The sequence below is a fragment of the Equus przewalskii genome, chromosome 26 (genome assembly GCF_037783145.1).
Source record: "Equus przewalskii isolate Varuska chromosome 26, EquPr2, whole genome shotgun sequence".
Taxonomy (NCBI): Eukaryota; Metazoa; Chordata; class Mammalia; order Perissodactyla; family Equidae; genus Equus; species Equus przewalskii.
The window spans coordinates 16,446,804-16,472,874 of NC_091856.1; the positions used below are offsets into that span (position 1 = coordinate 16,446,804).

General features: G+C 35.0%; 1 protein-coding gene across 10 annotated transcripts in view; it reads right to left on the reverse strand.

Moving 5' to 3' along the window:
* SHOC1 (shortage in chiasmata 1) overlaps nucleotides 1-26,071 on the reverse strand; it is a 154,548-nt gene that overhangs the window by 1,957 nt on the left and 126,520 nt on the right. For all 10 annotated transcript variants that reach the window (XM_070595036.1, XM_070595038.1, XM_070595039.1 and 7 more), the window contains 11 exons: nucleotides 24,379-24,557; nucleotides 23,241-23,313; nucleotides 20,774-20,843; nucleotides 19,438-19,616; nucleotides 17,090-17,207; nucleotides 15,940-16,051; nucleotides 13,669-13,790; nucleotides 9,578-9,671; nucleotides 5,576-5,707; nucleotides 2,988-3,137; nucleotides 1,370-2,336 (listed from right to left, as the gene is read on the reverse strand). In XM_070595036.1, the coding sequence (XP_070451137.1) occupies nucleotides 1,370-2,336; nucleotides 2,988-3,137; nucleotides 5,576-5,707; nucleotides 9,578-9,671; nucleotides 13,669-13,790; nucleotides 15,940-16,051; nucleotides 17,090-17,207; nucleotides 19,438-19,616; nucleotides 20,774-20,843; nucleotides 23,241-23,313; nucleotides 24,379-24,557 (2,196 nt within the window). The remainder of the gene's footprint in view (nucleotides 1-1,369; nucleotides 2,337-2,987; nucleotides 3,138-5,575; nucleotides 5,708-9,577; nucleotides 9,672-13,668; nucleotides 13,791-15,939; nucleotides 16,052-17,089; nucleotides 17,208-19,437; nucleotides 19,617-20,773; nucleotides 20,844-23,240; nucleotides 23,314-24,378; nucleotides 24,558-26,071) is intronic.

The following is a 26,071-nucleotide window of genomic DNA, read 5'->3' on the forward strand; positions in this document are numbered from 1 at the left end:
TTCCATCCATATTCCTAAATGCTTAACTACTAACATTATAAAAAAATAATTTATGAGATCTTATCATTGAGAAAATGATAAAGGGGATTATCTTATATATTGGGGCACCCTATGTTCAAAAATACATATCAATTCACATGCTTAATTTGTTTCAGAGTGGAAAAAAGATGGAATTTCATTCAGTTCATTTATGAAGCTGGAATAACCTTCATGTCAAAATACGACAGAGTACAAATACAGAACACAATCGATTAACTTCATTATGAATGTAGATATGAAAATCATAAATAAACATTAGCAACCATATTCAACAGCATATTAGAAGAATCACTCCTCAAAAGCCAGTTAGGTTTATCACAGAAATGGCAAAAATGATTTAATATTAGTAAACTCATAAATATAATCCTTGGCATTAATAGATCAGTGGAGAAAACCTGTTTGATTTTCCCCAATAGGTGCCAAAGAGTTTGGATAAAATTCAACATCTGTTTCTCACAAAAGTTTTTACAGAACTAGAGATAGAAGGCTTCCCATTGAAAGGAACAGAACAAATTATGACTATTATATGGGACCAAATCCAAGTTCTGTGAGTCCTGGGGCTTATACAATTTGGGAGGACTTCGTTTAATAAAACAATACAAGATTTTCTGGGCTCTTCTCAGGCCTTACAAGAGGGCCTGTGCAAAAGAAGAGCTTTGAAGCTCCTCCCTTCTCCTTTTCTTCCTTTTTTTCCCCATCATAGTCAGGCCACCTTGTATTGCATTAGAACTTAATATTTTGTTCTAGAGGCTCAGGCCAATGCAATAAGAAATGACACAGAAAGAAAAGGTATAATTATGAAAAATGAGAAAACAAATTTATCCATTAAAAAATTGATATAATTCAATGTTCAGAAATATCAACTGTAAAATAGAGCCAATAGTAGTATCTATTTAATAGGAATTGTCAGAATTAAATAATCCACATAAAGGGCTTAGAAAGGCAACTGGCATATAATAAACTCTTAATAAGTAAGTCCATTAAATATTCCTGCCTGACAGAGGCTAATTTCCTAATTCACTGATTTCTCTGTTTAATCTTTGCTAATTTTAGTCTTCCGCTTTACTTAGATTTGTTCTGTGTTTTTATTTTTAACTTCTTAAAGTGAGGCTTAGTTCTTCTAGAGCGACAAGAATTTGAGATATTTTCTTTGCATTTATTTTCTCAGAAGTCTATAATTAGAATTTTGATTTTTCTCCTCCACCCAAAAGTCACTGAAGATCCCTTAAGTGCAGTAATTAAAACGATTTCTTTTTTTGTGATTTGGTGGTGGTTCTATCTTTGTAAATTACATTTGCGAGTAGTACTATCAACTATTGGATAGTGTTACCTGTTAGTGATTTCTTGTCTCCTGAGCCAGATGAAGATTCCAAGTGCCTCTTCTGTCCTAAACATTTTCCAGCTCTTTGGTAGAAATAAAGACTGTTGAATTCTTTTGGATTTACATTAGAATCAGAAGCACAAAATGAATCCAAACTGGGGACAGATGGTAATTCTCTCCAGAACGTGTTTTTAGTCCCAGTATGTGAACTTTCACGTATAAAGCTGTCTAACTCATCCGACAGACATCTTTGCTGATTAGTGAATAAATTATCTTTCTGAGAGCACCATTTGCCACATGTGGTCCGCTCTGCACCATATTGTAAGTTGAACGAGTGATTCTGTTGTTCCCAGACATTTTCCTTAAAGTTCCAATGAAGAGGAGATTGAGAGCCCTCTAGTGAAAAGAGAGGGGCAGACACTTCTTTATTTATACGTCCTTTTGCTTCATGTGTTCCCTTCTTTGGATAATTTATAAAATTAGAGGTAAGTCTCCTCTGAGTGTCAATTGGTGATATTATGGTTTCACCATTCATTTGTGTTAGACCCAAAGAAAAGACATCTGACTCTGAGCCATTCTGGTTTAGAAAGGAGTTTCCAGCCACGTTCCTTGATTCTCTATTAATCAGGAAAGGATTGTTCTGCACCATGTTAGGGTTACAACTGGAGTCTTTCCAGTAGCTGGTTTGATTGTAAGAAGCCACAGGTGGTGAAATACATGGCATGTCTCTCAGTGCCATAAGGGAAGAGTTGTCATTTGAAGCGGTGTTTGTGTCGTCGTGCGCTGTCTCTCCTAAGTCTGAGTATTGGTCATATTTGTTATGTTCTTGAATGACAGAGCCTGAAGAGCCCGAAGCTGAAGTCTGAGAAGTAAAGGTACTAGTCTGATTCCCATTTTCCTGAAGTGACGAAATTTGAGGTGATTTTCTTACAGAAGAAGAATTAATCTTGAATAAGGAAGTGATGCCACAAAAATGCTAAAATATTAAAAATATTAATTAATATAATACAAATACAATATAAACATTAGTAAAGTAAATATAAATAGCGATGCTTATCTATATGGAAAGAAGGCAAATTATAACTAAGCAGTCCATTCATAGGTATTATTCTGATCCATGTAATAAGAACATAATTAGGATCCATTAAAAGAAAAACTTACTGAATTTGCATCTATTTTCTAATCACTTGTAATAGAATTTTTAGGTACATAAGTTATACATGAATACTATTTCCTTGATAAAAATTTAAAAACTTTACCAATAGGGCTAAAGTTCTTTCTAACTACTACTATGATGAGGGCATCAGGATTGTTTGAAAGAGATAATGTAAACACATATAGAGTGTGTAATTGAATATTTGTGGGGACAATAACATTTCAAAATGATTTAAAGTGTGATAAACTGACTGTACCAAATTATCTATATAAGATAGCTTTAAAATGTATAATGTGATTGACAGCCAATGAGAATTTCATATGAAATTTAGTTCAAGGAAATTATTTTTTTGCTACGTGAAGACCAAAACAATTAAACTTGGATACCTTCATTTTGAAAACCTTTATGTAAAAACAGATACTCAAATGGAAAGGAAATAAACTCATATAAGAATATAGATGTCAAACTGACCTTTAACACTTTTTCTGGAACTTCAGGTAGGAGTTCCTGAAGTTGACCAAGAGTTGCTAATAATATCCAGTCCAGTGAAGGTCCTTTATTTAACATGAGCTGAGCCACCAATGGGTTAATACATGGAAAATCAAGTAAGTACATTTCTTCCTACAAAAGAGTTTAAGGAATAATCAGCCAGTGGTCTTTTGGAAGTGACTCATTTTACTCTACTCACTCTAGCAGATTAAAATTTTTGTCATTGCACCTACACTCAATTTGAGACGTCTAGGAAAAAGGTATGGCCAGGAGGGAAAGAAACTTCCTTAGCAGTGAAAATTCATACACTCTCAGAATTGGGAAGCATCTTAAAGTTCATTCGATCCAATCGCTCATCCAAAAAGTTTTGGTACAGTTCATCTCCTTCAAAGGACAATCGCTTTATCTGATGATAGATGTTCTAAAGAGAAATCTTTTAAGGGTGTTAGTTACATGCTTCGAGATTTCTTTAGCTCTCTGTTTGTAGACCACATAGTATCAATATTTGATTAAAATGAACCATGTTTATGATATCTAACAGATGTTATAATTTCAAGAAGGCCTTGTTGTGATGAGTATAGGAAGACTTCAATCAACCAGAATTGACCTTGACAGTCTAAAAATATGTTTTCAGAGAGATGTCACAAAAGTCTAGAAATATAGCAGCTATCTTTACTATTGCAATACTTCCTTTTTTTCTTGGTTACACTGGCTTTTTGCACTCTCTCTGATTTTGTCAAATGACAGACATGAATAGATTGGACACGACTTGACAGGAAAGAAACTGCACACATATACACACGTCATAGTTAATTATACCCATACTTTCAGATACTCCTATGTTCTATTTAGGCAGATAAAATTGCTGTGATTTAATGTATATGAGTATTTTATTTATTTGTCTTATAATTTTATTTTTTGAATAGGTAAAATAGTCATGTGGTTCAAGATTAAAAAGGTACTAAAAAGTATACAAAAAAAAGTGAAAAGTCTCATTCCCATCCTGTTATCTCAGTTCTTCTCTTTGAAGATAATTAATGTTATCATTTCTTGGTATCTTTCCAGAAATATTTTATTCATTCACAAACAAATACATGTTATTCTTCCTTTGTTTTACACAAATGATAGTATCCTGCATGCTCTATGTTGCAACTTTTTTTTTCTGCTTTTTCTCCCCAAATCTCAAGGAAATTAGTTCAAGGAAATTATTTTTTTGCTACGTGAAGACCAAAACAATTAAACTTGGATACCTTCATTTTGAAAACCTTTATGTAAAAACAGATACTCAAATGGAAAGGAAATAAACTCATATAAGAATATAGATGTCAAACTGACCTTTAACACTTTTTCTGGAACTTCAGGTAGGAGTTCCTGAAGTTGACCAAGAGTTGCTAATAATATCCAGTCCAGTGAAGGTCCTTTATTTAACATGAGCGGAGCCACCAATGGGTTACATAGTTGTAACATACATACATACATACATACAGTACATAGTTGTATATATTTTAGTTGTGGGTCCTTCTACTAGTTGTGGCATGTGGGATGCCGGCTCAGCATGGCCTAATGAGCGGTGCCACGTCCGCACCCTGGATTTGAACCGGCGAAACCCCAGGCCACCAAAGCTGAGCGCCCAAACTTTGCCAGTTGGCCACAGGGTCGGGCCCTATGCTGCAACTTTCACTTTTCACTTAACAATATATCTTGAAGGTCATTCCATGTGAGTACATCAAGAGCTTTGTTATTCTTTTATGGCTTCATGATTTGAATATATTTTAAAGTAAAGGTAACAGAAACAGTGGGTTGGTATGAGAACTTGGAAATATTTATGCTTAAACAAAAGGAATTTCCAAAAATTAACTAATCTTATAAGTATTTCACAACTCTACTTTCAGTTTAATTATATAATTGAATTACTGACAAATCATGGAATGATAGAATTTTGGTATACTCTTAATATATTTACTATTCTTAAACATCTAAATTTAGGAATTAAAAGGGCCACTGGCATAGTGGTTAAGTTTGTGCACTCCACTTTGGCGGCCCAGGGTTCGCAGGTTTGGATCATGGGCACAGACCTATACACCACTCATCAAGCCATGCTGTGGCAGCATCCCACATACAAAACAGAGGAAGATTGACACAGATTTAGCTGAGGGACAATCTTCCTCAAGCAAAAAGAGAAAGACTGGCAACAGATGTTAGCTCAGGGACAATCTTCCTCACCAAAAAAAAAAAAAGAAAGAAAGAAAGAAAGAAAAGAAAAATAAACTTAGGAATTAGAAAAATAGTTATGTTTTTAAAAATATTAGGCATTAAAGCTATTAGATCACCCTCTAATAAGTTAGATTTGAAAGTTCATTACAAAATATCCCATTAAAATTTTGTGACATTGAAAAATACAAGTGATTCTGGAAAATGATCCAAGTAAATGTTATTGTGCAATACAGTTATTGTTATATATGCTCATGCAAGCATTAAAAGGACAAAAATATGCTACCAGAAAGAGAATTCAAATACATATATTTATACTTGCTTTGCAAATATCTAATTTATTTATTTAGGAAATAAACCTTAGATGGTGAAACTTCAAGCCAGGATTTATCCAACCATTCATAAGGATCTCTCTTCGAGGTCATTAAATTGTGGTCAGCAATTTGTCGAATTATCAATGCAGTTTCTTCCACTCCTGGGGCAATTATAAGCTAAAATATATATTTCTTATGTTAGATTATATGAAATATTAGGCAGCAAAATATATCATTCAAAAATAGTTTTTAATTAGAAGAAAAATAAAAAACAGCAGATTCTAATCTTTGAACACTGTTTTAGACATAATTTATCAAGCTATCTATGTGAAATCCAGGACATTTTATTTGTGAGGATAAGCAACTTTCTTTCCTTTCTTAAAAATGATATCCTTGTAGTTTCAAATTCCTGGAACTAAATTGTTTTTCTTCACTTCCATTTGGCATTTATTAACAAACTCTTTTTAATATATTTGGTGCTGTATTTCTTCTGTATTAGAAGAAAAAGCAATTTGGATATCACTAGTAATATTTAATATTTTGCCTTTTCTAGGTAAACCTAACAGTTCTCAACTAAAAATAAGAATTTTAAAAATATAATACAAGATTTTTCAAAAAAAAAGTAAAAATAAAGGCTATTTACAGATGAATTTGATGCTATATCAAAAAGAGAAAAATAAGCTTTGATTTAAAGTAGCCATCCCCACTGGAATTGTTCATCCAATCCTGGCTAATTTATACTAAGATACTCCTGCCAAAAATGTGTGTGTGTGTGTGTGTGTGTATTAAACTTAACTCTAAAATAGAATTTCTTAATATCCCCTACTTCCTGCCTGTCACTTGTGTTTCCCTCCATGCCCTTCTCTCTTCTGAAATGCCAGTCTTTTTCTTTCCCTTTCATTTCTATCCTTATCTCCTTCTTTTGGTTTCAATTGAAGGAAAGATAGCTCATGGGTTAGCAGTTTAATGTGGACAGAGAAATACTACCCCACACAAACCTATCTTATAAATATAAATATCCTGTCCTGCAGTGGAAATTTAAGAAACAAGGACTGTATAAACCTCGCACAATAATTACGACAATTTTTTCTTTCACAAAACTACAAATACAAAACTGTTAGTACATACATGGGGAGTATATGTATTCTAAAGAAGGACTTCCTTTAAATTACATTAAATATATATAGAGTGCACAGAAATATACTGTTTGATTCCAAATTTATTTTATTGCCAAGTTTTGGGTGTTTTAAGAAGACTTGATACTTTTATTTAAATATAAATTTTAGTTTAAAAGGCATAATTTTATGATGGTGGTAATGAATATTACCTTAATTTATTAGAGCAAGGATTCTGGAGCTCATTGCTAGACTTTGGGAGATTCAGGAACCCCCCTGACATTGTTTTTAAAATTTTGCATATATGTGTATTTATGCATTTTTCTGCAGAGACTTTATAAGAAATTTATAGACATCTTTTTTGGAATTAGAATGAAATATAGCATAATACTATGAGCAGTATTTTCTTTTAGTTTAAGAAAATGTACTTAAAATTCATAATACTTCGTTTATGGTTAGGCTCTTCAGAGGCCTGAAAATAAAAAAAATAATCCATACCAATGCACTCTAAAAGGCCAAAATCCATATTACTAAATAACATAAGATAAAGCAACAATATATTCTAAAATAATATGAGTCTAGGGAACCCCCTTCTAATGTGATAATGTCATCAAGTCAGGAGACTGGGAGGCTTGATGACTAGTGACATATTGATAACAGAGTAAATTGATCATAGTTGTTTCTCAAATTCCATGGAAAAACTGACCTACTTTGTAAATTATTGTGTAAAACTTGCAAAGCTTTTGGAATAGTTTGATCCAGGAGGGAGAGACTTTTGTCTGGAATGGATCGTGTGCTCAGACAGTACTTCCTACTTCATCCCCAAATGCCTTCCTTGGCACATGGCCTCTACGAGCCATGTCGCTGTACACGAATACAGAATCGCTCACTGGTATCACATACCCCTTGCATAGAGGAATAAAATGATTCTCTAAAGTGTATTTTGCATATAACCGCTCCCGTGAGCTGGGAAGAAAGAGGCTGATTAAGTGGTGAAACCTCACTTGAATGGATAAACGAGACAAATTTACAGTGCCATTCGTTTATTTAGATAACTTTTCCAAGAATTTTATTTCTATGTTTAATAGGCATCACAGGATCAAAATTATCTGGATTCTATTTCAAACTGATCATTTGTTGATTTTTAAACTGGTTGTGCTTTGGTTTAAAATTCTATTTAGGAGATGTTTGTTGAACATTTTTACCATGTACGAAGCACTGTGCCAGCTGCTGTATGTTTGACAAAGAAAAAAGGCCTAGTTTTTACCTTCCAGAGTGGAGGATATATGAATAAATAACCTCATTCTATAATAAAGGTATAAAGTGTCATTGGGAGAAAGGGAGAAGGAGAGATTTATCCCGAGGGTATAATTGGGGCAAATTTCTTTTTTTTTTTCAATTATTTTATTGACGTCATAATGGTTTATAACACTGTGTAATTTCAGGTGTACATTCTTATTTATCAGTTTCTGTATAGACTGCCTCATGCTCACTAACAATAGACTAATTTTTATCTGCCACCATACATATGTGCCCCTTTACCCCTTTCACCCACTCCCAACCCCTTTCGCCTCTGGTAACCACTAATCTGTTCTCTTTATCCATGTGTTTGTTTATCTTTAATTGAGGCAAATTTCTTAAAAGAGGTAGTGTTCGAGGTGGGTAGAAAAAGACAGAACTATGAAGTCTGGCAGTAAGGGGATGGGGAATAATATTCCTGGGGGAAGACAGGCCAGAATGACATGTTTGCACAATGGCTGAGAGGTGACAGTGTGGGGGCATATTCAGGAAATGGTGAGTAGAATGATGTTAAAGGAAGGATTACTAGGGTCCAAATGGTGCAGGAGTGTGAATCTAGCTGAGTTGAACTCTATTTTGAATGAAGTAGAAAGCCATGGAAGGTCTTTCGGGCAAGAAAATTCAACTCAACAACATATATTTATCAAGAGCCTACTATGTATTTGGTACTGTGCTTAGTGCCAGGAACACCAAGATGAACAAACACGCTCCCCTTCTTTCAGGAGCTTACAGTCCAGGGAGTGAAATATTCACAGCTGTAGTTCAGAAATGCAACAGGTGTCAATATATAGGATGCACTGGACTGCAAAAAGAGTAAAAATGAGGAGATTCGTTAGGAAGCTACTTTAAAACTCCAAGTGAGAGGTGAAGGCCTGAATTTAGGGAAATAGTGGGAGTACAAAGGAGAGACATAGTCTAGACACTGCAGAGTTAAAACAAGGATTTAGCTACTGATTTGGTGACAATAATAATGTCATAAACTCAGTTTGGGGGAAGATGAGAATGTTTTGGGCATGCAGAGTTTCACATACAGAGTTTGAGATAGCTGTGGAATATTCATATGGCTATTTCTAGTAGAATGCTAGGATATAGGTGCAGACCTTAAGAAAAGTCAGGGAAATTTTAAGGATTATACTCAGAAACGAAAGCTAAATTTGTGGGACTGTCTGAGTTTATTGAGGAAAGAACATAAAGTGATAACAGAAGAGGAATGAGCCCTGACTTTGGGGGAATGTCTAAATTTCAGAGGGGCCCTTGAAAAAAGGAGCCCAGAGAGGAGACTGAGCAGAGACAACCAAGACATTACTCTAGACATATGTCATAAGATTTCCATTTTACAGATGATACAAACTTAGTGTATCTTTTATAAGCGAACATTTTTGATCAAGGAATATTTATTCATATACTTCCATGTTTCAAAAAAATCTAAGCAATAATTAAGAGACAAAATATGAATTTAAATTCATTCAGTTTAAGTGGAAAAAAATTTCTTAATTTGAAAACTGTTCTTTATATGGATTTTAAGCATTTTTAAGTTTAATCAATCAATGTTTCTTCTCACTGGGCCCTTGAGTTTGAATATAATTTTGGTTTATGAAAAACACTTATGAGCAAACACATAGGAAAAGAATACCTTTACATCCAGTTCTTCTGGTTTTAGCCCAAATGAACCCAAAGCTGCATAAATCAGTGCTAGGTGATGAAGTGTCTTTTCTGTAAGATGGTACCTAAAAAGAATTTTATTACTATACTTCTACTCATTTGATGTCTGACTGTACTTAGTAAAAATTCACTTCATTTTGCACATTTCACAATGTTATTAGAACAACCTGGCTAAGGCAATGCTAGTGTGGCAGACTCAGAGTTTCTTGTCCACTCAGCAGTCTTTTGGGGAAAAAATGCCTCCACCTCTATTCTTTAACAACATTGTTAAATCTAGGCGATGCTGAGAGTGGAGGAGGGGGATGGGAGAAGTTCAACTCATCCCCTTACTGGCCCCAGGGATGGCTATATGACTGAAGCCTAGCCAACTAGAATACCCTATCCCCCTGGACAAAGTAACGGGTTCAGATATGAACACATGACCAGAGCCAGGATAGTTAGATTCCTCCCTGGTCTTTTTCCTGAACTGTTAGGAAAAATACTATTTTTTTTTTCCTTCTATGGTTATTAAGCAGGTCAGATGTGAGTCTTGAACTGTGGGTAGATATTTCTACTACCTTTCCCCACCTTAAGTATTCCAAGCAACAAAAAGGGAATTTATTGGCTCATATTACTAAGCAGTATAGGAGACAGCATTGTTGGGTCCAGAGGCTCAGTGTCATTGAGAAAACGGCTATCTTAATTTCTTGGCTCTTATTTCCTCTGTTGGCTTCTTTCTCTGGCAAGCTCTTTCGTAGGAGTGGCTGATAAGAGTGGCTCGCTGTGCCTAAACTGTTGGTACAAACAACGTTGTACATTCTGTTGAACATTTGCTTTCCTTCTTGGAGTCTAGAATTTTGGTACGTGTTGAGCAGAGGGTGCCTACATGAGCAGCCCTAAGCAAAAGCCCTGGGCACTGAGACACTGATGCGTTTTCCCGGTAGACAACATTTTATGGGTGTTGCCACAACTCATTGCTGGGAAAATTAAGCACATTCTGTGTGGTTCTACTAGGAAAGGACTCTTGGAAGCTTCGTCTGGACTTTGCTCCACGTGCTTTACCTTTTGCTGATTTTTCTTTGTAACCTTTTACCGTAAGAAATCATAGCCATGTACAAGTATATGCTGAGTCCTGTGAATCCTCCTGGCAAATCATCGAACCTGGGGTGGGGAGGGCTGGGAGACCCCTGACACATTTTCTCCGACAGAAACTAATGGCATGAACTACTAAAGTAATTCAAACCGTTTATTTGGTATTTTCAATTTTCCTCATTTGGTCAGTTGATTAAGATACTTTCTAAATGTTCCAATCATGTAAAAATATAGAACTGAGATAAGTAGCAGTCTGAAAACAATTACATCTTAAAGTATTATATTACTGTGAATAAACGATAGCTCTTCACATCCTTAACATAAAACTATCTCAGAGTATTACATCATTAATTTTTTTCATGAAAATCTGGGTAAAAATAAGTGTGAATCTTCTCTTATTCTCTCTTGTACTTCAATTGTACTTTAGAACTATAGGTGGATAGCATTATAAAAACAACTTAAAAGATTTCCAAATCACTTATTTATCTAGAACATTTCCAAGTTCTGGATAAAGCTTTATAGCCTTTATTAACCTTAAAATGAAAGTTTTAGACCTCATTTATTATTTTTATTTTTCAGTACTGGTAGAAGGGAAAAACAGGTTAAACGATTTGCTAGAGGTTATCGTTAATAGAAGAATGAATAAGAACCAGGGTGTTTAGACTCATATTCCAGCTTATTCCCACATGATAATAATTGTATACAGAGAACTTGGTACAGTAGATATACAAAAATGGAGTCAAAAAAGAAATTCAGTAAAGAATAAACATCACACAAGTAACGTCACATAAGGTAAGCTGTCTGTACCTTCTCTAATAACTAAATTAAAGAATATTTTAAAAACTTCTATTATGAATGATATGGTGTGTCGTGGTACTGTAGAGATAAAAAAAATGAACAAGACTAGCTTGCAATTTAGTAGAAAAGATCCATTCATCTATCAAGCAATATTTACCAAGCATCTATCATATGAATGCAATGTGCTCAGTGCTGTAGGGCAAGTCCTCCAAAATGACAATACAAAACAAAATGTGATAAATATTAAAGATAAGGGGAAAACAGACAACTACAGAGCTCAAAGGATGGAAAGGTCACCAGTGAATATCTGTCTGTATGCCTGAGTGGGGAGGTGGGTATCGAGGAAAAGCTGAATAGAAAAAGCGATATTTGAGGATAGGTCCTGAAAAATAGGCACAATTTCAGCAGATGAAATAGTTGGAGGAAGTAGAGAATATTGTAGCAAGAGAGAAATGTATGAGCAAAAGGTAGAAGTGGGAAAGCAAGGAGCATGTTTGCAAGCCAATGAGCAGTCCTTTTGGTTGAAATGGAAAACAATGAAAATTAAGCTGAAAATATAGGTTGGGATTATATTCTGAAGACTTTGAATTTGAGGATGAATGGTTTGCTGTATTCAGTAGATAATGGGGAAGTCAGTGAAGGCTTTTTGTTTGGTTTTTTTTTGAGGAAGATTAGTCCTGAGCTAACTACTGCCAATCCTTCTCTTTTTTTTGCTGAGGAAGACCAGCCCTGAGCTAACATCCATGCCCATCTTCCTCTCCTTTATACGTGGGATGCCTACCACAGCATGGCTTTTGCCAAGCGGTGCCATGTCCGCACCCGGGATCTGAACCGGTGAACCCTGGGCTGCTGAGAAGCGAAACGTGCGAACTCAACCGCTGTGCCACCGGGCAGGCCCCTGTGAAGGCTTTTTATCAGAGTGAAATACCAGAGCCCGGTTTTAGGAACATTAATTGAGTGTATGAGACATTATGGAGAGTAAAACTGAAAGCCATCTAGGGGTGGGAAAACTGTTGGTGGTCTGTTATAATAGTCCACACAGAACACTGAGAATCTGAACTAAGGATGTTTGTAATATAAATGGAGGGAGGGGATAGATGGAAGAGAAAGTCCAGTGGTTGAATCTATAGGATTTGTTTTCCAGTCTTGGTGACTAAAGGAAAGGCAATAATTATAAATAGCTAAAGGACAGAAAAGAGGAGATACAGTTTTGGAGGGAATAAAGAATATGCTGAATTCATACTTGAACAAGTTTGAGAGTCTCTGGAATATCACAGTGGAAATATTTAATAGGAAATTAGAGACACGTTAGGAATTTCAAAGAGAAACTGGAGCTGCAGAAATAAATATAATAATTATATGCAGAGAGATGATGACTGAAGCTATGGGAGCAGATAAGGTTTCCAATGGATAGACTAGAAGAAAGAAGAAAACTCATACCAGATATATTTGGAGACTGGGACACGGAAGAAGTAAAGACAGAAAAGGAGTAGATAGAGAGGTAAAAAATCAAAAACACTGAAGTGTCACGGCACTTAAGAGTTTCAGGAAAGAAAGCACTGACAACAGTCTTAAATACTTCAGAGCAGTGAAAGATAAAAATATTTTTGGAGCAACACAAGAAAGTCATGTGTGATGAATGACATTTGAGAGACAGAGATCAGCACACAGGTAGGGAGAAAATCCAGATTGCAGAGAATAAAAGGAGAGAGTGGAAGCAGTGGGTTCACAAAATTTAGAAATGAGGAAAAGACAACATAATGATAACTTGAGCCAGTGTCTTAGCATGTATTTTTTCGTAATTAAGCACGTTAATGAAAGAACGTATAGCAAGATGCTATTTATATAATATTTAATATTTAATAAGATTTTAGAGAGAAGTGATTTAAGAATGACGTCTTTTAGCAGACAAGTCCAGAATTAAAAAGTAATAAGAAGTGAAACACTTAAAGCAGCAATTCTTAGTAAGGTAGAGAAGGGGAGGATGATTTGCACACAATGTCCAAAGGAAATACATTATCTCCAAAATTCCAAATTGTTTTCTTATGGGCATGCCTCCACCTTGAGAATCCCTGACTGACAGCAAAACTAGATGAGCAAGTGGAAAATTTGCATGCTACTTCTATTCAAAGAAGAGGATTGAGTAACTTAAGACATATGAATATGACTTTGGATGAAGAAATATTTACTTACTCTGAGTTTAACGTTTCTTTGGTATATAAAATTATCCAACAATAGCTGTACTGGAATGATAATGCCATCAGTCTTGTAATTACATTGTCTGATGCCTTCTCACAATTCAATTCTTCTAGGTCCTACCAAAAATAAACACAATGAAAATATTCACCAGGTTGAACAGTTGTTATGAAATTATTGTCACCATATTTCAAGAATCTATGATATATGAATCATAACTTGAGAAGAAGCAGGGGTATGGGCTTCCGTTTCATGGAAAAATTAAGATTACACTGGAAGTAATAGGGAAAGAGCTACAGCAGAGATAAAACAGTTAATGATAGCTTCAGTAAGGAGGGCTCATGAATCTCCCGAAGTCCTAGATGAGAAAGCAGCCTACAGAGTGCCCCTATTGGGCAAAGTCCTTTGTAGGCAGGGATCTGGCTACCGCTAAGGGCAACAGAAAATACGTTTAAAAACGCAAGGGATAATCTGCACTGAATGCTTATTTAAGGAAGATTAGAAAGCAGCAGTTAATGGACTTCTAGGAATCTCTATCAAATGGTCTAGAATCCCCTTTTTCCTTTAACACAAGTAATTTTTGATAGAGTGAATAATTCAGGAAGTGTCTTACTCTAACAGTAAGTCATGTAATTATGGATTAAAACCGTTTTCCCAAACAGTATTTCACCCAAAATAATTGTCCTTTGAGAACCTTAAATATGCAAGACACAGTCTCTCTTAAGAACCCCTCTAGGGCTGGCCCTGTGGCCCAGTGGTTAAGTTCATTAAGTTTGCACGCTCCGCTTCGGTGGCCCAGGGTCTCGCCGCTTTGGATCCTGGGCGTGGATATGGCACCACTCCTCATGTCATGCTGAGGCGGTGTCCCACATTCCAAAACTGAAAGGATCCACAACTAAAAATATACAACTATGTACCAGGGGGCTTCGGGGAGAAAAATGAAAAATAAAATCTTAAAAAAAAAAAAGAACCTCTCTAACAGAACTTTGTGTTTCCATCATGTCATTCTTATACTGTAACATTTGCTCACCAAATCAGACTTCTACCTTAACATAATATTTGCCATTAATTTATACTCCATCCATCATGTCATTCTTATACTGTAACATTTGCTCACCAAATCAGACTTCTACCTTAACATAATATTTGCCATTAATTTATACTCCACACCATCAAACCTGGTTTCTGCTCCTCACTTCCATCCTATTAAATTAATTTCTTTGTAATTTGCAATCCATTCAAGCAAACATATCAGGGAGATTCAGTCAAGAATTTATACATCTTAAATTCCAAACTGTATGGATTTTTGAAGAGAATTTCTCTCTCTTTTTTTTTTCCTGAGGAAGACTAGCCCTGAGATAACATCTGCTGCCAATTCTCCTCTTTCTGCTGAGAAAGATGGGCCCTGAGCTAATATCGGTGCCCATCTTCCTCTATTGTTTTTTAAATATGCAGGACACCTGCCACAGCATGGCTTGATGAGCAGTGCGCAGGTCCGCACTGGGATCCAACCAGGTGAGCCCTAGGCTGCCAAAGCAGAGTGCGCAAAGCCAACCACTACGTCACTGGGCAGGCCCTGAGAATTTCTCTCTTTTTAAAAACTGGCTTACTTACAGGCAATCCCTATCTACCTTAGAGGAAATCATATATTACTATATGGATTAATAGACTACCTCCTTTTAAGAAACATAGTGTTTAGGATTTGATTCTTAAAGCCTTCAACACTATAATTATTCTATAAATGTATTTAAAAATAGGTCAGTATATAATATTAAAGATTCTATATTTTCTTTGTCATCTTAAAGTATGTTAAAAATTATGAGGCATCTGGGGGCTGGCCCTGTGGCCGAGTGGTTAAGTTCGTGTGCTCCGCGGCAGGCGGCCCAGTGTTTCGTTGGTTCGAATCCTGGGCGCGGACATGGCACTGCTCATCAAACCACGCTGAGGCAGCGTCCCACATGCCACAGCTAGAAGGACCCACAATGAAGAATATACAACTATGTACCGGGGGGCTTTGGGGAGAAAAAGGAAAAAAATAAAAAAAATCTTTAAAAAAAAAAAGAAGCCATAAAAAAAAAAAATTATGAGGCATCAAAGAAGCTTGGTAATAGTCATTTTTCACAGTGATGGCCCATTTGCAAAGTTTGGAAGAAATCACTAACAGATTATATTATAGTTAAGCTCTCTATAGTAGAGCTGATAATAAATTTCATGGTTATGCATATATTTTAATATGTTTGATTTATATTTTTTACTGTCTAGTTTTACCTGCAAAATTACAGCAGTGTGTTCATCAATTGTCACCACTACATAGCGCTCTGTGCCCCCGAAGAGTTTCAATGCCTCACTGCAGCATCTCTCCACTAGTGTGATATTATAGCTGTAAAATACAATATTTTGGGTGCCATAAGGAAATGGATAAGAAAAATTCTTTAAGAAAAGCTGCATTGTTCTCCTGCATATTAAATTATTTGAACTACTGTGCTTTTTCTTTCATACATCGATTTACTCTATAAATTTGAGGAATGAAATTATGATTTATTCAACACATATGACAAATTAACTGAGATGTGTGTTGCCTTTGGTATTCTGGTATTTAATATTACTGCACAAAATACTATTACAAATGTCTTGACCAACTTATTCTAGCTCTTTAAATAATCATTCATGAAATTAAAACATTGTGTTAAGAGACTAAAACATTCTGCATTTATCAGAATTTTCTTTTCTTTCTCCTTAAAACTGGCCTAGATTTTACCTACCTTTTATAAGCTCATAGTCTTCTGTGAATGCCCCATAGTCTTAAGATACAAAAACAAAACATGGAAAATAGATCTGCATTTTAACTAAGGTCTCAGCATAATCATCCTTCCTTGATCTACAGCCTAACGTCTAACATTCCTGTGACAACTTGTGTGCTATCATAAAGCGTTTTATATGATTTAAAAATGCTCAGTGTTGGTATGATCTTAGAAGGAAAGGTCTAAAAACTTGAGAATTCATTTAGAACATCAAAATCCTGTTTCCCAGGCAGTATTTAAAGTCCTCTAAATATGAATACTCATTCTCAATATTAACAATGACACAAAGATACGACCATAATTCACAGAAAAAAAAAAACCCACACTAAGTGTTCATATTTACTGGTAATAAAAGAAATGCAACTAACGTATAAATTTAACAATAATGAAAATTTTCCACAAAATCGATAAATATTACAAAACAGATAATATGCAATAATTATGACGATATATGATAGGGAGAGAAGTGTAAATTGACATAAACTGTCTGGAAAACTATTCTTATGTGATATAATTCCAGGTTTGAGTCATATGGAAGTAGTGCCACATATATAGCATAATATTTAGCCAATTAGGATATATATATCTTTGCTGAAGTTATGAAATCAATAACTTACTTGGATTCTAGCACCTGAAGAATCTCTGGAGCATTAAGAAGTCCTTCAGATGCAAAAAACACATATGGAATCTGAATTTCCAAAAGAAAACCACCAAATCTATCCAGCAAGGTGCTACCTAAATAAGAGAATATTTACAAATATTTCTCTTTTTTCTCATCTCCCAGCTTTTTCTCTTTGTTACTAAACATGAGACTAATAGGTGTACGTTCACAGGGTAGTATAAAATAACAGATATTTATTGTAAAAAATCAGAAATCAGGGGGCTGTCCCGGTGGCGCAGCGGTTAAGTTCGCATGTTCCACATCTTGGCGGCCTGGGGTTCACCGGTTCGGATCCCAGGTGCGGACATGGCACTGCTTGGCAAAAGCCATGCTGTGGTAGGCGTCCCACGTATAAAGTAGAGGAAGATGGGCATGAATGTTAGCTCAGGGCCAGTCTTCCTCAGCAAAAAAAAAGAGAAGGATTGGCAGTAGTTAGCTCAGGGCTAATCTTCCTCAAAAAAAAAAAAAAATCAGAAATCAGAATAAAGAAAGGTCTGAAGAATAAAATGAAAGCCCTGTTATCCTCCTCTCTAGAAATAAAACAGAATTAACAGAATTTACTAAAACTACTATATGGTCAAAAAAAAGTTTAGTACTTAGAGACTTTTTTCTATATATTTGCTTGCCTATACTCACACATGTACACTCAAAAAAATATGAAAAAAATAGGATCATACTTTACCTGAATGTTACAGTCTGCTTTATTTGCTTAAGTATATATTTGACATTTGCTGTGCAAATATATAATGATTATCATCAAAATTTAAAGTCATGCACAATAACCCATAGAGAATGACACAGATCAATAGGAAAAGAATAAATACCTCAATAGATAACTGGACAAAAGACATAAACAGGCAATTCACAAAAGAATGACTATACAAGATCAATTCACATATGAGAAGATATGGATAATCAAAGGTACACAAATTAGCATAACTATAAAATATTTTCTGCTTATAATTCTATCACAGATTTAAAAGATTAATAATACCTCTTTATAATAAAGATATGTGGGAAAGGATCCTCTCACACTTTCTGCAAAATATAAATCGGGATAGTGTTTCTGGGAGGATATTTGAAATATATAAATGTGTGCATACTTTGACCCAGCAATTCATTTTACTTCTTGGAATTTTTACTTGTTAGAACAAATATATACAGATACATAAAATATATAAACTACTATAAATCTTGCAGTATAATAGTGGAAAACTGAAACATTGCAAATGCCCCCCAATAAGAAATTGATTGAATAAATTAAGTTCATCTTTGAGAGAATGGAAGAAGCCTCTAAATATAAACTAGACTGCTTATCTTTTAATCCTTTCTTGCGCCCATGTTTCAATTATTTAATCAATTGAATATTTCACTCTACATATACAGGACTCCAAAGTAATAATTATAGTGATTGTATTTTTAGAATTGGGTTGGAACGTCTCAGAGCTCAGCCTTCCCACTCATACTTGAGGTGGGTAGAAAGTATTGAAAGAGATGCACTGGGACTAAAATTATGTGGGCTTTTAAATTTAATGGGTCTGAGAATTCACAACCTTAGTCTTGTGAAGTGTTACTGAGAAATACAAAGAAACCAAATGATAGGCAAAGTGGTTTTAGACTTTTTCTAAGTATTTGTGGATAATTGGTTGCTGCATATTAAAAGTTTTCTGAACCATGGGGGCCAGCCCTGTGGCTCAGTGGTTAGGTTAGCACACTCCACATGGGTGGCCCAGGGTTTCACCAGTTCGGATCCTGGGCGCGAACATAGCACCGCTTACCAGGTCATGTTGAGGCAGCATCCCACATAGCCCAACCAAAAGGACCTACAACAACTAGAATATACAACTATGTACTGGGGGGCTTTGTGGAGAGGAAGAAGGAAAAAGAAAAGATTGGCAACAGATGTTAGCTCAGCTGCCAATCTTAAAAAAATAGCTTTCTGAATCAGTCAACATACTATTACATATTTTTCCCTAAAATTCAATAACAAATACCATTACATAAAGGTATCAGATTAAGATTAGATATAACTGTAATAAAACTGTGCTTTTATAAGAAAAAATTAGAAGTTAAAGTGCTGAAGATAATATCATCTAATCAGTAAAGCTTACTTCACAAATGAGAACTATGAGGTAAGAAGATAGTTAAAGGACTTGCTCAAGGTCACACAGCGAGTGGTGAGGTTAGAGCTTGAACTCAAGTCTTCTAATTGCATAGCTTATTATCTTTCCACAAATCAGAAACAGAAAACAGAACATTTTCATTTTAATGGAGCAAAAAGAAGATTTTAGTTTATATCCTTACTCTTTACAACTGTGTCTGGAAGAATCGCTTTAAAGGCCATGTAAGGAATATTCAATTTTTCACAGTGTTTGGTCCAGCAAGAGTTTTCTACGTAATTATATTCCACCACAAATGAGAAACGACTCCAGGGGAAATCGGCTCCAATATACTGATTATGTACAACTACACAGGAACTCAAACTGAAGACAAAAGAAAGCCAGAAAAATGGAATTACACTTGTGTCATTATTTACTTGGAACACTAAGAAATGACTCTTTGGGGCTATGTTATTCTTCTCTAGTCTATACCTACTTATCTTGGAAAGGCACTGGTGTGTTTTCTGTTGATTTCTTCTCCAATTGTGCTAAACTCTTTTTATCTTTCCTTTTGATGGTCATCCTTTTTTTTTTAAATGAAGATATAGAAAGCTACGGACTATTTCACATCCTCAAATGCAAGGGACTCTAATTTTATTACCTGAGTCCTATCAATAACGGACAAATCACAATGAGAAATCACTGTCATCTTCTTACAAATGTGAAGTTTTAATCTTTAGGAATCTATACATCTATATATCTATATAATTATATATCTATATATCTATATAATCTATATATCTATATAATCTATATAACAGAATCTGACAACTTGGAATTTTTTTTCCTCAATGGGCGTAACAAACAAAAAAAGATGGATACTTAAATATCATAAGTTTATCTTTCCCATCTTCAAATTTCATGTAATAAGCACTCACTGTAATTAAAATTCCCTATTGCTGCTTTCTAGCTGGAGCAATCTAGGTAGAAGTTAAAAAGTATTCATGTCTAGCTTTTATGGGCTTCTATTTGATTTACTTCTTCTCTTTTTATTATTTGGATCCCAATATTAGAAATAAATAATTTCTACATAAAATAAGGCAAATAAAAACTTTTTAGACAACTCAACACTAAATTTATTATTAGTAGGTTCTCACTGAAAGGATCTCTAAAGGATATACTTCAGGAAGGAGAACCCAAAAGAAAGGAAGGAGATATAAGAAAGAACGCTGAGCAAAAAAACTGGTAAAAACAAGGATAAGTCTAAATAGACACTTCTTGTACTAATGATAATAATAATGACACTTTGGGGATATTAAAACGATTGAACTAAAATTCTGGACAACAATAATATACAATACACAAGGCAATGAACTGAGTTAAAGTGTTCTACGTAAAGCATTTTTCAGGAAGAGGGTAGAGACATTGATTAGTTTCAGATTTTATTAGACCTTTTTTAAAAGTTAAATTCTAGGGGAGATTTTGCTTTTCCTGTGGAACTGGTATGTTTTCTCCCCACAGATGAAGAAATACATTTTTACCCATTTAAAACAGCTTCGGATTCCAGAAAATCTTTTCTTCTGTTTGAATGTAAGGTAGTCAATGTTAAACCTGTTGGGGAAAAAAAAGTAACACAAAAAAAGTTTTTTCAGTGTTTTGTTCATATATATATATTTTTAGGTGTACCATCTATTTCACTACCATAAAAATGAATCAAAGATCTGTGAACAAGGAAACTGCTTAAATACAATTTGCTGGATTATTTTCCTAAGTCTAGGATATCAGAAATAGGCAATATATCTGGTTTGTGTATATGTTGTCTGTGTATAAGTATGGAAATTCTGAATCTATTATGTAAAATAAAATGGATCAGAAACTTAATTGTGAAGTAACAGCATAGATTCTATGCTGTTAATTTTATTTTGCTAAAAAATCATCAAAGATTACACCTTGTTCTCTAGCCAAAAATTTAAGTACATAACTAAACAGCAAGAAATTGCACTTCAATGTGGTAGGAATGCTTTTCTTCCCTTTCTACTGGCTATTTAAGAAGCAGAAGACTTACTGGATACCACTCATTCCTTAGATTCACTCCTGCTTCTCAATTATAATTTAAATTTCTTATGTTACTAATTTCTTAACAAAATATACTAAATTTTAAAAAATTGTGTACCCACAATACAGTTTATTTTTGGTAGACATAACTGATATAAGAAAACTTATTCTAGTTAAAATAAATTCTACACTCTATTAGTGTACTTTTGTCACTGTGAAGTTCACAAACGCATGCAGGATGTAATAATGACAGAGTAATGCTTAACAGTAATTTTATGTTTACTTGGCTTGATATGACAATAGATTTGGCAGCAATAAGAAAGGAGTGAGTACTGTTTCTCTTTCACAATTTATGAGGTCGTTCAGATGATTTAAAACCTAATCTCCTTAAATGATTTGTATTAGCTATGATCCCAAGGCAGATTACTTGCTGAGTGCATTACTCTGGGGGTAGGACAGTTTTGCATTACCACAAGGTGGATGGCATAGCCAAGGAGTGAATTGAAGACGCATATCATTTTTGTTATGGAGGCCAAAGAATTTATCAGGTCAGAGTGTTTAATGAATCATTCACACTAAAGACACCTGGGATAAGGGCAGGACGAGGAGTGAAGAGAATACCATGAGCCAGGTGCACAACTGTCCGTGGATGATGGGGAATGTCCTGGTAGTTACTAGATGATGGCAATAAGGAGTGGTAGAGAATGGTATGGCACAGCCTGAAAAGATGGAGGAATAATGGTTTGGAAAGGATAATGGAAAGCAAGAAATGGCCTTCTCATCTCTATGAGGTATATATAGAGAGAAAATTATCAGCTTCTATATGAGAGGAACACAGGGGAAGCAGTATCAAGTGGGGAAAGCTGGGTTTCAGTTAAGACAAGCAGGTGAAGGAAAGAGTTTACACATAAGCAATGTGTTCCACAGCACAAGGTGGAACGGGTCGGCAGAGGGGGCAGTAGTGGGTAGAAGAGTTGAATGACATGGAAACAAGAGATACCTAGATTCAAATCCTGATTCCCTCACTTACAACCGAGAGATTTGGCATGTGGCATCAACTTTATGAACTTTAGTTTCTTTATTTGTAAAGCTGAGCTAATAAAATCTATTCATAGAGTTGTTGTAAGTAGCCAGTATTATTTAGCAACTAGTAGGTAATCAACAAAAGGGGTCAACTAATAATATAAAAAGTATTATTATTAACTATAATAATAATGTACATAGAAGTATATTATAGTATGTTTATATTACAGACTTATAGTACAGATTGACTTAAAAATTCGTTAGAGGGGTCAGCCAGGTGGTGCAGTGGTTAAGTTTGCACGTTCTGCTTCGGCAGCCCAGGGTTTGCCAGTTTGGATCCCGGGTGCAGACATGGCACCGCTTGGCAAGCCATGCTGTGGTAGACGTCCCACATATAAAGTAGAGGAGGATGGGCACGGATGTTAGCTCAGGGCCAGTCTTCCTCAGCAAAAAGAGGAGGATTGCCAGCAGTTAGCTCAGGACCAATCTTCCTAAAAAAAAAAAAGCTCTTTTCTGGGGCCGGCCCATGGCCGAGTGGTTAAGTTTGCGAGCTCCGCTTCGGCGGCCCAGGGTTTCACCGGTTTGGATCCTGGGCATGGACACGGCAATGCTCATCAGGCCATGTTGAGGCGGTGTCCCACATGCCACAACTAGAAGGACCCACAATTAAAAACATACAACTCTCTACTGAGGGATTTGGGGAGAAAAAGCAAAAAAAAAAAAAAAGGATTGGCAAGTTGTTCGCTCAGGTACCAACCTTCAAAAAAAAAAAAACCAAACAACTGGTTAGATCCCAATGAGTTGTTACTTTTAAAGGGTGAATTTTATGGTTTTTAAATTATATCTTAATTTTAAAACTTGGTTAGATCAATACATTTTTATATGTTCAAGTAATTATTATCAAGTGAAGCATAATTTAAAAATCCCTACCTTCCATTTTGTCAAGGATTTTAATGAGTGAATGTTTTTCACCATCTGAGTCCATTCTTATTATAATCAGCACCTGACCAAACATAAGAATTTCATATATATGTATATCTGAATAATTATTCTTTTCCATAGTTTTGCTACAGTGACAATAAACTTAATTGCTTACATGAAATTAATGACAATAAGACTGCAACGTAAATATTTGTGCTGTAAAAAGATGCCAATGCTTAAATTCAAAGGAATAAATTCTGGTAAGATTGAATATCAATTAGGAAAATATTTGGGGTAGGGCATTCTTAGCATTCCTCAAGCATTCCCGCCTGGTGACTCTCTCCATACATACATTGTCTCCGCTTGTATTATAGTGTTAAATTCAACCCATACAAGTTAGAATTTGTTGGAGAAAACGAATGATTTGCTGCTATACTTTCCTACTTAACATTAAAGAGTTTTTTTGGGGGGTGATGGGAACAGCAAATCAGTTTCAATTTTAAATTTCTTACTGATTGATTTAATTTATTTTAATGACTTAAGTAAGTTACCCAAGTAACCATAAAGTTGGGAATAAAGACATAGTGGAGACAGAGAGGAAAAAGAAAAAAAAGGTCAAATTTGTATCTAGATTTAATGTAGACCATTTGAAATTCTTTTCTGCTTGACAATATTTCTAAAAGTATTTTCTCTTAAATCTTTATTATTGCAACCTTCATATGCTTGAGGTCAGGCAAAAATTTTCAATGTAATCCAAGGCATAAACTAAGTGATTCTTTTGTAGAATCATATAAGATAAAATTCTAGTTCACTATCTAAAAATAAATTATTATAGTTCTTTTATTGGGCATATGTTCATGCACTTACAAGTACCAGATAAAATTTTTGAGAATTGGAGGACTAATCCCTAAAAAAACTGTGTATAAAAAAAAAATTAAAGTATTTTAAAATTCAAGATATATGAATAACAATACAAATCCTTTCTTTGGGTCTGATTCTGTTCTGTTAATTTACTTAAGGAGAAAACTGTCAACGGGCAAAATAGCATAGACTATTTCATAATTTCAAAGTAAAATGCAAAAATTTATCTTACATCCAATTCTTATTTAAACTGATTACTTTTATCTGCTTTATTCCAATACTTAACCTGAATTTGCTGTTCACTTTGCATCCAATTTAGTATCTGACATTGCAATTCTTGTATCTTGTAGTTTGTTTCAGGATTTTTTTCCCTAATAAACTGTACAATTGCCAGCTGTCTCCAAATGTCATCCAAGTAAGAGCCTAAAATGCTTTTGTAGATATCTTTTGCATTTGACAAATATCCTGTTAAAAACAAAAGTAGGGAAAAAAAAGAGCCTATCTTTTTGTGCTTTGAGTAACTCCATGGTAAAAATCTGAAAGGAAATAAGAGTCATAACAGAGACAGCCAAAATTTCATTTAATCCTTTTCTGATTTTGATCAAAGATATTGACTAATAAAACCTTAAAATTGAGTGAAGCTGAAAAATATGTACCAAATGTCTCTTTTTGAGCTACATTACACCAATATACCTGGAGATACTCTATATATTCTCCGCATATATCCCATCCTTTCCTGCCTTCTGGCTTGTTGAATACTATTGCCTTCTTCCTACACTTACATGCAAGTTCTGCAGAAATCTCACTTCACTGGAATTTTCTTGGTATTTTATCTATACAACTTTTGTCCCTGATTTATGGTTATTTATGTATATGACTTAACCTCATTAATCTATAAGCTTGGGATATAATCTGTGATATTTATTCATAATTAATTTGTATAGCTGTTAAAATGGCAGTCCCTAAATTCAGGCTCACTAATGAAAGTTCTCACTAAAAATCCTGAGACCCATCCTTTAGAGTTCATATTCGGTAAATCTAAATAGTGTCCCAGGGATTTCTCTGTCTAAAAAGCTCTCCAGGTGATTCTGCTGCACAGTGAGTTTTGTGAATTACTGCAGTGGAGCACCTAGCATAGTATCTTAGGTAGATCAGGTGTTCAATGAGTATTTGGACAATAAATGAAATAATAAATTGTAAAAATTTAACGTTTATGTTCATTTTTAATATTGATGGGCATATTAATCCTAATTTTATATTAGTACAGCTAGACTGTTGGGCAATTTAGAAATTGACTCATGTTCTTTCTGCCTCCTAATCTCCAAACCTCCCACTGATTCTCCACACTGCCATTAGACTTAACCTTCTGGAAGACAAACCTAATCCAGTCGCATCCCTGTTTCAATGACTCCCTATCATCTACAGAATAAGGTCTAAACTCCTTTGTGTAGCTTAAAAGGCTCTTCATTGTCTGGCTCTTTCTTGCTTCTTAAGGCTTAGCTCTTACTGCTTTCCACCTTGTACTCTTCAATGTAGCCATAAGGAACTGTTTGCAGCACACCGTCATTCTTCTGGGCTCTTAATTCTGCCTTTGATACTCCTTCATACTTCGTTTGCTTGACAAATGCCTACTTATTTGTTAAAAATATTCAGCTTAGGGTAACAGTCTCCATCCTTTGCGCCATTACTACTTATCTCTGCTATAGTACCCATTACACAAGCCTGCATTTATTTCTGGGTTGAAGCCCAGAAGTGAAACTGTTATACCTTTAACCTTGAAACTCGTTACCTTGCTAGCTTGGGAGAGGTAGCAAACAGGAAGCCGGGAAAAAATACAGAATTCTGGCAGGGAGCAGGGCAGGCAGCCAGACTCCCATGGACCTTTCTTCCTCCGCCACTATACAGAGAAAAGAAAGGAGGACAACCTAACTTGCTCTTTGATTTTGAGAGGTTTAGAGGAGTGAGAAAGCCCTCCACTA